Below are 12,723 nucleotides of genomic sequence, written 5' to 3' on the forward strand. Positions count from 1 at the left end.
ACTCCCACACTAGGGTGTACCGGATGAATATTATCAAAGTAAAATGCACTCGATATGCATGGAATGAAAAAGAATGCATCACAAGGACTGTTAGTATAAGCTATTGTGATTATTAAACTTAGTCTCAATGCATCATACTAACAGAAGTTCACCACCGTATTACTGTGAATAACATGAGTCAATAAAGACATATATTGAGACCACTCTTATTGATGTGCTTTGGTACCCAACAATGGCTTGTCACACCACCCATTCACATGGCCACCACGCTCACGGAGGATAACAGGCTCGCTCACTCTTGACCAATGCATACACAACCAAATAAGAATAGAAGCTAGCAGAGAAACTCAATGCAACAACCATGCATAAGAAGGGTCACTGACACAAATTCATGAGGCTGGTTACCCAAGTGCATACCACATTCACTCATAAAGCAAGACCTTGATCACACAATACCAACAACAAGTAAGTGTGTGTGCCATTCACAATCTGTACAAGATCATACATCCCATTACACAAACAAACTTCTTTCTTGAAGTTCAATCACCTCATGAGCGGGCATGATACCCAAACAAGACCTAAGCTGCAAGGTGGGCAAACTAGGATGATCACCATAATACTTCCATCCCCACAAGTTCATACACTACATAGGCGGGCATGTTCCAATGGCAAGTCCTATCGCTTGATGGTGGGCAAGCAAGGAAGCCTACAGATTTTTAAGTCCCATTGCTACATCTGCAGGTGTTTGATCGGATCCTACATGCATGTCTTACACAAAAATATACAACAAAAGAAGACCTCATTATTACATGGTGGGCTGACAAGACCTCAAGCCAAGGACATGGATCCAAAGGTGACCCCAAAGTACTTTCTCATCTCATGCCATTTCTCAGTTCACAACATGACACTATTCACATAATACCAAATACCCAATTCATCACATCTATACGAGAATTAACTAAAATTGATCCACAATCAAAATTCTATATATATAAACTCCAAGAACAGAAAACATTTTTAAAATACCCATTGATTCTCTATTGAACAACATTCATATCCAAAGCCACATATCAACCAAAAATAAAAAATTGGACAGTATGTCCCCATATCTTGATCTGGGTAAAAGAGGGGTTTCCATTGCTCATTGTGTTGTGAAGACTTTGAGAACATTTCTCACCTTTTTATGGAATGTCCCTTGACCTATGTCATTTGGAGTTCTTTCTTTGTGCTTTGGGGAGTTAATTGGGCCTTTCTGGAGTCACTCTCTTAGTTGTCTCTTAAATAGATCTCTCCATCTAACTTTGTTCTTTTCTCTTCTTTGGGGGATTTCCCTCCTCATATAAACTGGTGTATATGGAAAGGAAAAATAAACAGGGTGTTTCGATAGGAATTCTTGCCCCCCTAGTGGTGTTTGCTAAGCATAAGAGGGCTATTCTTGAAAGTCTTGATTTTGCTGTTTCTAAGAACCAAAAAAATGTGTAGTGTCCTGTCTCTTACAGTGATCATATTGCTTAGATGCAGAACCTTGTTTGTGATATTTCTTTCCCTATTGAGCCACCTAAAAGAGCTAAAGAAAACATAGTTGGGGAAAGCCCTCTTGTGGGGTGGTGAAATTTAACTTTGATCCAGCCTCCAAGGGTAATCTTGAGCCAGTTAGGTCTGAAGAGCATTGAAGAATAAATGGGATGGGTTTTAGCAGTGGTGCCGCTCCCCTTGGGAAGTTGGACAAAATACATAGTTAAAGCAATCCCTGCCTAACACGGTCTTAAACTAGATAAACAGATGACTAGCACTAAGGTTTGGATCGAAGCTGATTTAAATAATATCATAGAATGTCTAAGAGGTAATCAAATGCCTTCATGGAAAATCAAACATTGGATAGTTGAATCAGTATTCTGGCACTTTTATTAACTTCAAACTGATTGCACAAGTACCATACAAAGCAAATAGAAATTAAAGTAAAACATAAAACCAAACCACTCAAAGAACTCATAACACCATATTTGTTTTTGAGAAAATTCCAATTAATGGAACAACCATGGTGGGGAAGGTGCCCACAATGAGCTCACTGCTGCAGCAATAAGTTCCCTATTAAAGGCACAAGTACAAAATAAAAGTTTGGAAATGCACTTGCATTCAGACACTCACCTAGAGCTCACTGCTCATATACAAAATAGTTCTGACCCTCATTCGGGTTCACTAATCAAATTACAAAACAAAATTGGACATACTGTCTTTTACCAAACTGACTGGTAGCATCCACTAAGTTTGAACAGTTATGATGAAGCTTTGACAATCCTTCTGCATTGAATACAATCTTTGATCACACAATTCACATCCGTGCATCATAGCAGTTAACCATATATCACATTTTTCCTTCACAATCAAAACTCAATCTCAAATATGATCTACTAACCCAAAAACATGTCATGTCAGCTTCTAGAATGAAACATGTAGAATCTTCGATCAAAATAAAGTAATGCTAGCAGATCAAGAGTAAATAATTATGATGTCGGCGTTATCAAAATATATCATTTACCGAGACTAGTTTCCAATCAATTCATCACACCGGTAAGTAATTGCCGAACTTCCCTCTTCTTCACAACATTGTTAACCTGAAACTCATAAATGAATATCTCCTTAATGCAATCACTTCAAGCCTTGTGATGACGGATTAGACACAATCCTATGTCTACTTTCATACTTTACAAACACATGCTCTAACTCCTCAGAATATGCTCATACCAAACTGGTCTATCTGACTTCTTGAACACTACTTCCAACAAAACTAAAAGTTCTAAGCGTAAAACTTCTGGTAAATCATCTAATTTCCAAAATGGTCAAGATAGAAGAATAGTTGTTATCAATGACAATATACCATGATCTTCTAATCACTCTTGCCAACAATCTCCCCCTTTGGCATTGATGACAACACTGACTGAAAAATGGCTAAGTGTCACACACACTCTCCCCTTTTGACATCAATGGAAAAGCGCAACATAGACCAATAATGTCTACCAAAATCCTATTGTCTGCATGTACATGTACAAGTCTGATCAAGAAATACTTACATCTTAAAGAAATCTGAATAACTACTCTTTGATGAGCTCATATCTGCAATTAAAGTCTTGTGCTATCCAATATCTGAATCTCACCACACAATATATACGCTGTCTGCTCTGCATGTATAATATCCGGTGGTGGTGGAGATTTACTCAAGGTAGTGGCTTCCTCTAAGATTCTTTAAAGAACATCCAACTTAGGAACAATGAGGTTGCTTAAGTCAGAAAATTTCTCATATACTCTCCTCTTCTCTGCCTCCAAAGTTTCAATCTTGTCATGCAATTTCACTACCTCATCCATGCAGTCAAAAGCAAATCTCTTTGATAAATCAAAATGTTTTATTTTACTTGCTAGTTCATCCTTACTTTCAGTGATCAATCTATCAACTTCCAGTACTTTGTCAAATGAATTCATATAAGCTTTTAAAATCTAGCACCATCATCTATAAATTTCTTAATCTGATCTCTAGTTGCATCAAATGTGGGTTTGTCCTTAGCAATTTGTGAACATAGATGCATACATCCAGTGGCTCTAAATTCCTTTTGTACCTCGTCCTCTACACACTTTACCAAAATCTTGAATTGATTATCAAAGTTGTCCATAACTCCTCTAGCCGATTGGATGGAGAAATATTTGTATTAATTTGTACGAGTGGAAATGCTTTCTCAAATAACTCAACTTCCCTAGAAGTCAATTTGCTTCCCTTCTCCTTCTTGCTCAAGGACTTCTCATGGGCTTTAGCCTGTGCCAAGACTGCAAATTTCAATAGATCATCTTCATCCATGCTTTCTAGATCAATAGGCTTGTGGTGCTCCAATAACTGATAGTGATTCTTCCCTAGAAGTCAATTTTCTTCCCTTCTCCTTCTTGCTCAAGGACTTCCCATGGGCTTTAGCCTGTGCCAAGACTGCAAATTTCAATAGATCATCTTCATCCATGCTTTCTAGATCAATAGGCTTGTAGTGCTCCAATAACTGATAGTGATTCTAAAGAATCTCTTGCCAACAATGTCTACTCACTGTACGTGCATGATTTGGTAGGGGTCTTATCTTTTGTAGTATCATCAAGTACCTTATCCACTATATCTCCCATTACTGCTTCAGAATTATCAATAGAAATATTACCTTTAGTTTCCATTACCTCTATATCATGTTCAATTGTTTTTGTTTCTACTTTTGTTATCTTAGGTTCATCTCATGTTACATATTTGAGTTCTTAATCGCTAAAAAAGTTAGTTGGATCCTCAAATGGATCTTTCTCCTTCTCATCCTTCTGAGAGTCAATGCCATCATATGCAGCTATAGCGATTGAGATGCATGTAATGAAGCATTCAATTCCTTAACAATTGAACTAAACTGATCATCAAAAAATTGTTTATCTTCCTTTCTCTTTGTCCTAGGCTCCTTCCCTCCATGAACATCCAATCTGGTTTCAATAATCATTCTGCTTAATACATCATCAGTCTCAGCAATTACATCCTCGATCTTCCCAGCCATTAATATATTTATACGCCTCTTAGTAATAAGTTCTCTTAGCCTTATCCAACATGCAATCCATATCTTCATTACTCATTACCGGTAACACCTTTGTAACAGATGCTTCTCTTATTTTCCGATCCTCTTCAACTGCAATTAATCTTTTCTCTTCTAAACTATTGTACAATTCTTCCAATAACCAATCATTAATTTCTACAAGTGTTCTACTAAAGTTCAATAAATATTGTATAACTCCTCTCTCCAACTCTCTTTTCAACTTCATCAGATAAATGAAAGTGCTTCTTCAACTGAACTAATATACCATGCTTCACATTCTTCTCAAGAATCTTGTCAATAATATAAATGCCCTTACAAGTAAAAATTCTGGCTAGTGTGGCTCCTCCAGTTCTGATCTTTTTCTTGGATTGGTCAGATTATGTGGATTATCTTTGCCCTTCTTCCTCTTCAGACCAATACTCTTTCTTTGTTCTCTTCTTTTCCAATTCCAGTTTTGACTTCTCACCTTTAAAATTGGTGGCCTTTGATGGTGCTGGTAATTTTGTCACGGGTGAAGATTTGGCCCTTGCAAAACTTCTTATTCTAGGCCTGGACATAGGTGGTGGAGTCTTTAACTCGTCATCCACATTAATAGGTGCTGTCTGCTCTCTTTCCTTTCGAACCTTGGCCATTTCTTCTTTACTAATCCATGCCTTCTCTGCAACATTATCAACAAGATTTCTAATCTTCTCATTTCTAGCTTTTTCACTCAATTCCGCTCTCACCTTAACATACTTCTCACAAATTTTGAGCCTTTCTGCCTTTGGATCAATAGAACTTTTAAGCATTTCTCAACATAATGGACTGCAATACCAGAAATAACTTCATAAACCATAGGTTGTATCCACATTTCCCTTGGTTCAACTAATTCTATACAACACTGATCAATTTCAACCATGAAACACACTGTATCTGCATATTTCTCGACAATCTCTCTAGGATTCCTTTCCCTCGTCTGCATTTTCTTTTGAAACATCTTAAATTGCCCTGATAAGAGAATATCAATTTTATCTGTCTTATGATTGGTAAAATTGTGATATCTGTTGAGTTGTTGGTACATCTTTTTGCCAAGTGGCTCGAAGAATAAAGTTCATCAAGTAAATAAACATGTGTACAATTAAAGAACCATACTTGAATATCTTAGATGTCTTTTCTAATCTTATTTAAGTTCTCCAATGATTGAGTTCTTAAAATGTCACAAATATCAAATTGTGTATCCTCTTTCAACATCTGGTATGCAATATGAATAAGAGTAGCTGTAATTAAATTAAATCCGCTACTGTGATATACCTTATAATCGAGAATCATTGAAGCAAGTTTGACATTTGGACGAATGATACCATTGACTGTCATTTCTCTTTGATCCAACATGACTTAGTAAGCTCCTCCAAAATCTTCTATTTTGATGATTTCAGATTAGAGGTTTCACTGGTAGCACTAATCCGGTAACTTGTTGAATTAGCTCTTTCATAATCTTCACTGGCTGATCATTGATCCAAAAGAATCAGTCGTGAATTTGGCTCAAGACAATTTTGATCCATTCCAACTCCTTGAACTCCACAAAGTTAATTTACTGAAGTAGATTGATTTCTTTCAACTTCCAGAATCCATCCTTCAGATTCCCACATTGATCTATACTGCTTATGAATATCCATGGTATCAATTTCCTCCAAGTTACAATGAATATAGGCACGAATATCCTGAACATGCATAACACCATGGGGCACATGAGAAAATGTGCCTTCTAGGTCATCTTTCATTTATTTGAAAGGTGTCACTTGAGTTGATACCTAGGCTTCGCCAAAATACTAACATTTTGTGGTGTATCCATAGTTACACCGAAAAATAGATGAAATCTACTGAGATAAATACCTTATGAACACTTCTAGGGTTTGTTTGCTGAGATGATAACTACTCAATTCAATCACCAAATTGCCTCTTAGTCACTCTCTCCAAGCTCTTCAAGTCGCAATGTGTGCAATATAACTCATAATTCTTCTTTTATTCCTTCAATTAATCATTAAATATTATTCATTAGCTAACTTCCAAAAGGATGATAAAAACCAATAAACTAATACATCTCCAATGACCATCCATATGACCACATCTCAGCTTGCGATCCAAGATTTAGCAATGTAGGACCAATCTTCAACTTTCCTCAAAATTCAAGGGTCTTGATTTTCTGCTATATCCTCCCCATTAGGTCTTTGACCTAATCAAGTTGCCAATTAAGAATTCACACAAGGGACTCGTGCAACATGACCAGTAGAGTCAATCTGTTCTTTTCGAATCCATGTCTGCTTCATTTCATCCTTAACATCATTCCCACCAATTTTCTTTCCTTTATCATCACTTCTTTCATTGTTTGCCTTATTTGAACCATTCAATATTGTTCCATGATATCTATATGTGCAATTCTTAGCAATATGCCCATAATTATTGCATTTATAACAAATGATATTTTGATTTACATACCTCTAATTGTTCAAATTGGTCCTAAACCTGCAACCACTTGCAATGTGTCAAATACTACTATTACATTTGTAGCATGTAGAGTTTCCTCCATTAACATTGGATCTCATCTCCGATCTAGATTTGCATTAGCATTCTCTAGATGTATGCCCATCTTGTCAACATGTGAAACAATATCCAAAAAAGGGTGTAGCATATGAATTGCTTTGGCATTCCTTTGTCTCATGATCAAGTTTTTTGTATGTAACTCTTTTATCAACATTGAAGAATACTAGGAGGGGGGTTTATCAACATTCTACCTCTTTTATTAACTTCAAACCAATTGCACAAGTACCATACAAAGCAAATAGAAAGTAAACAAAAATGTAACACAACACATAAACAAACAGAGAACTCATAATACCATATTTATTTTCGAGGTAAACTCAGTTAGGAGAAAAACCCCAACGGTGATGGTACCCACAATAATCTCACTACTATAGTCATAAGTGCCCTGCTCAAGGCATAAATACAAAATAAAAGTTTAGGAATGCCCTTGTGTTCAAGCACTTGCCTAGAACTTCTCATATACAAAATAGATCTCAACCTTACTCGGGTTCATTAATCAAACTATAAAACAAAATTTGACTTATTGTCCTTTACTGAATTGACTGGTGGCATCCACTATGCTTTAATACTTCTGATAATTCTTATGTATCAAATACAATCTTTGATCACACAATTTGCATCCATGCATTATAACAGTTAACTATATATCATAGCTTTCCTTCGCAATCAAAACTCGGTCTCAAATATGATCTCCCAACCCAAAAACACAAGTCTTGCCTGCTTCTAGGATGAAACATGTAGAATCGTCAATCAAAACAATAAAGCAATGCTAGCTGATCAAGAGTAAATAACTTTGATGTCAGCTCTACCAAAATATATTATTTGCCAAGACTAGCTTCCAATCAATTCATCACACTGGTACATCATTATTGAACTGCCCTATTCTTAAAAACTATCAACTCAATACTCAGAAATTGAATATCTCCATAATGCAATCACTTCAAACCTTGCAATGATTGATTGGACACAATCCTATGTCCACTGTCATGCTCTGCAACCACATTCTCTAACTCCTCAAAATCTTCTCATGCTTAACTAGTCTATCTAATAGCTTGAACATTGCTTCCAGTAAAGATGAAAGTTCTTCTAAGTGAAAAACTTTTGGTAAATCATCTGATCTCCAAAATGGTCAAGATAGAAGAATAGTAGTTATCATCGATGACAACATACCATGCTCTGCTCATCAATCGTGTCAACATTCTAGGTTTTTCCTTGCGCCCCATCCAAGGTTTGGTTGGTTGATAGATCAAAATTTTGCGTGCTTGAGGAATAGACGGAAAGTTGTTACTGAAAATAGTAGGATGGGGAATAATCGAAATTGGCTGGAACAAATAAACTATGATGAAGTTAAATAGGATACAACCATTTTGAAATCCCAAGGGAGGGGTCACCCCTTTCTTGGAGCATCTCTATGACTTTGACCCCAAAATCACAAAGGACTTCACAAACAACTAGAACAATAGTAAACTCTACACGTTTGGGAGGAAGTGGGAGGTTACAACAAAGCTCACTGCTTAGGTCACAAGTCTCTCAATGGAAGGGTAAAAATTTTTTAGGAGCCAAAAAGACTTTGATACTACACTAGAGAATTTGTGAAATATGGTGAAGGAAAGGTAACAAAGAAGAGTGGTTATGAAATGGGCTCAATAAAGATATTATGGGTATTAGTCTTGAAGGTTATAAGCCAATATTTCTCCCTCAATGGTATCAATGGTAGAAACACGACAGTGTATGGGCACCATTTTGTGTTGTTGAATCAAATTCACCATAAGGTTGGATTTCCTTTCCCTTCTTCCTTTTGTCTTTTTCAACTACTAGTATATAAGAGCATGGGAAAAATCCAAAGAACTTTGTGTTACATAAGGACCTTATATTACTAATTGTGGAACACTAGAAGTCAAGACCTTCCCCTTCCAAAAAAGATGTAAAAAGTGGCTCTTGCCTCATAGGAGGATGGGGATACAAAGCAAAATGACTCTAATAGTCTTTATTTGCAGAAACAGGAATGAGAAATTGACGAAGATTAAGAACATGTTTCCATCGAGAAGGAAGGACATATTCTGAGAATTTCCAATAAGGAAAGCCCCACTAATCCCAAACAGGCTTTCTCTATTTTTGCCCCCCATGATGAATCCTCTTATTATGCACATTCTATTGGTGTCAAATCAGGGATTGAAGATCATACCCCTAAATATTGCAAGGAAGACTGTTGTGATCTTCTTTTTGACTCCATTTTGCCCAATTTAGAACATTAATGCCCTCTAAACTTAGTGATCATTGTTTGTAATGCAACAATTGATTTCTTTCACATAAGTAAGTGGATGTTCAAGAGAATAATATTAAGATGAGACAAATACAAAGCCAGCTGAAGATTAACCAACAAAATGATCTTCCTCTAGATGAGAATGAAGGGAAGACCCTTATTGCATCACTAAAAAAGAAATTAAGGATGTTCAAGACTATGAGCATCAATTAAGAGGGAAGAATTGTAGCCTTGGAGAATAAGCTTTAAAGCATTGATGATAACTTGTATACTCTAGTTTCTTTCAGCCATAAAGTCATCAAGAACTAATTTAATCTTAACCATGGTTGATAAGTTTGAAAAGCTTTATCCTAAGCCTATTGTGTTGGTTGATTGGGATAGTGGTGAGAATAAAGCTTAGGGGATTACAGGGGAGAACAAAGGACCTTATACCACAGCCAGGGGAATTTGAAGAGAGTAGCTGTTCACTTTGCTCAAGATCTCCAAGACCAATGAAAAATGCTCAGGATATTGCCCAAATGGAAGTTGAGGCCAATAAGGCCATAAAGAATCTACAATGGGCCTCTTTTTTCTATTAAGTTTCTTGTTGTTTTTCGCTGTGTTTTTCTGCTTATGGGTGGCTGCTGGTTTCTTGATGCTATGCTAAGGACAAGTTCTATACAAGGTTTTGGGTCCCTAAAAAACCTGCTTGAACCTTCGAAAAAAGTGTTTGCAGCATAATCATTCTATGAATTTTACAACACCCCTTCTCACATAAACCACCATTTACAACATTGCATCAATGCTCACATCTATCAATTACATCATATAATCATTAATTAACATTAAATATCAGCAATTATGATTAGATGTAATGAATCCCATTAATCAACATTTAATCATTACAATTATAAATTCCTCTAGACTAACACTTTTACCATCAATAAGCATTAGTAAATGGAACCATATATCATCAAAAATCATTAACCATATTAACATTGTTTAACCAATATTAATAAGCATAAAATAAATCCCTGGAGCAAATTACTAGCAACACATTATAAATCATAACATAAGACATATAATCACTTGCACAATATCACACTCATCATGAAACAATCAATAATGTCCAGGCCAGAATATCATCTTTTTATATATGTGTGTGTGTGTGTACATATATCCAGACAACATCATATAACATCACGACACATACTTGCAGAGTCATCATGCATATATGATCATCACTGAAAACCCAATTATAAAACACTAACCACATCAGCAATGATACATACAGAGCCAAAAAATTGCATCTCACAAATGTCAATACAAAAGAACAGCATATGAATAGTCATAAGAGAAATATAAGTACAGTCTACCTTAGATCAAAATAAACAGTGACAAAATGCAATTGCGGGAGGCACAAAACTATTTACAATTTTTTTGGTACCCAACTTTGGAAACTATCTCTGCAACACGCAAAGACTGACTTGTCCAAAATTTTTATATGCCTGATGACTTCAGTCACTGTGTGACAACTGTAGCCAAGTCATAAACTTGGCTACCTAAGTTTGTGACATCCCTTTGTGTGTTTCTTTCATCTCTACGTTGAGCATGATAATTTTGGCTTGTTCCACGATTTTGTAGCCATAGTGTTTCCATTTGGTGTGGAGCAGTTTCACCTTTTCCTAATTTCCTAGCAAGCCTACGACGAGCGGCTATTTCCTCTTTATGTCGAGCATAGTATACTTGACTCCTTTTTCGGCTTTTCAGTTTTCCCACTTCTATTACTTGGAGATCAACTTGGTGCTGCTGGCTAGAACAATCTATGCTCTGCATATTGAAAATATTAAACAAAATTATTCTCTTTTTTAAAGAATATATGAATATTGACTTTACTTATTTCTACTAATATAATTTAAGATTTTGTTTATTTCCAACAAACTCAAACTCTTGAAAACTATAGCTAAAACTCTTTCACAAATTCAAACATTAATATCTAATAAATAAGAAATGATAGGTAAATGTAGTTTTGAGAGAAACAAAGTGTGCATACCATACATCATAAGAAAAAATTACATTGTTACAAGCATTCTTACTAACAGTATGTGACATGGATTCGATTAAGGAAAAGATGCAAAAATATTTACATAAAACACCAATGGATTTCCATTCATGGTTCTTCCAATAACAAAAGATTACATACTGCATGTCCTAGGAAGGAGCATAATGAACATACTGTAAGTAGGTCACATAATAGTTGAACAAGTAAATATTTCAGAACTCTATTGAAATACACATATGCAACATGTGTCTAGAGATTTAACATATGTATATTTTCAATCAAACATATACATATTGTTCCTTACAGGTAAATATCAATTGTAATATGGCTCATTCAAACCTAAAGAATCTACTAAACACACAATTAGCTGATGAGGTCAGGCACTTTGAATCTTCCATCAGAGGTAGAAGATCATATTGGAACAAGTGTCATGTTGAGTAGGAAACACAATCAACCAAATAAAATTGCACACTCTTTTTATGGCATCTATGTTTAATTTGCCAATTTTCCTTAAGGATCGACGTAGACTTTTATTTTAAATTTTTTAACTTCATGCAATGCCCTTTGCTCGTTGGGTGCAAACTTAACATTTAGCTAGAAATCTTGGCAGGTTTTTAACTTTTAGGTATAAATACTGAGCAAGAATTCCCCTTTCACCTGAAAATGCTTAATAACTTGGGTGGGAATTTCAAACTTTAGCTGGATTTGCTTGATTTTTGGCTTGAATTCCACCTTTTGGAGATGGATTGCAACCCTTTTTCGACATATTTTTATGCAAACTTGGATTTTTTATTTGAAGTTTGGAAATTCCCTTCAAAAAAGGATTTCCATTCTCTATTTTTGGAATTCCTTTAACTTTCTTCACTTTTCTTGCCTCACAAATTTTAGATTTTAAAATTCATCTACTACCTTGTGCAGAACTTTGGATCTCATAAAAAATTTCAAGGGTACATTTTAGGTAGATGCAAGGATCAATTAACTTCACAAAAGGCAAGATTTACCAAGGTTGAACAGGGACGGGGGTTGTTAGGCTACAGATGTAACTATTTTTCAAAAGAGGGGACGGGAGTACTTGTGTACATCAATTTTATTAATATAATTTAATATTTATAGAAAAACTGAAAATGTGAGTCATAATAATGGTTTTTTAAAACAAGAACAGTGATAAAGTTAGCAGATGTAATTTATTGTTTTCAGTTTCAGATTTGCAATATGTTTGTAATAAAAATATATGCTAAATATTT

The 12,723-nt window shown here is 35.4% G+C and overlaps 1 protein-coding gene across 1 annotated transcript in view; it reads right to left on the bottom strand.

Moving 5' to 3' along the window:
• Positions 1 to 10,710: 10,710 nt before the first annotated feature.
• Positions 10,711 to 12,723, bottom strand: part of LOC149547979 (uncharacterized) — a 100,018-nt gene continuing 98,005 nt past the window's right edge. Inside the window, exon 2 of the mRNA XM_089794823.1 lies at positions 10,711 to 11,247. Coding sequence (XP_089650949.1) covers positions 10,939 to 11,247 — 309 coding nt within the window. The 3' untranslated portion in view covers positions 10,711 to 10,938. The remainder of the gene's footprint in view (positions 11,248 to 12,723) is intronic.

This window comes from Cupressus sempervirens, chromosome 7 (genome assembly GCF_028749045.1).
Source record: "Cupressus sempervirens isolate cs-2001-9-10 chromosome 7, ASM2874904v1, whole genome shotgun sequence".
Lineage (NCBI taxonomy): Eukaryota > Viridiplantae > Streptophyta > Pinopsida > Cupressales > Cupressaceae > Cupressus > Cupressus sempervirens.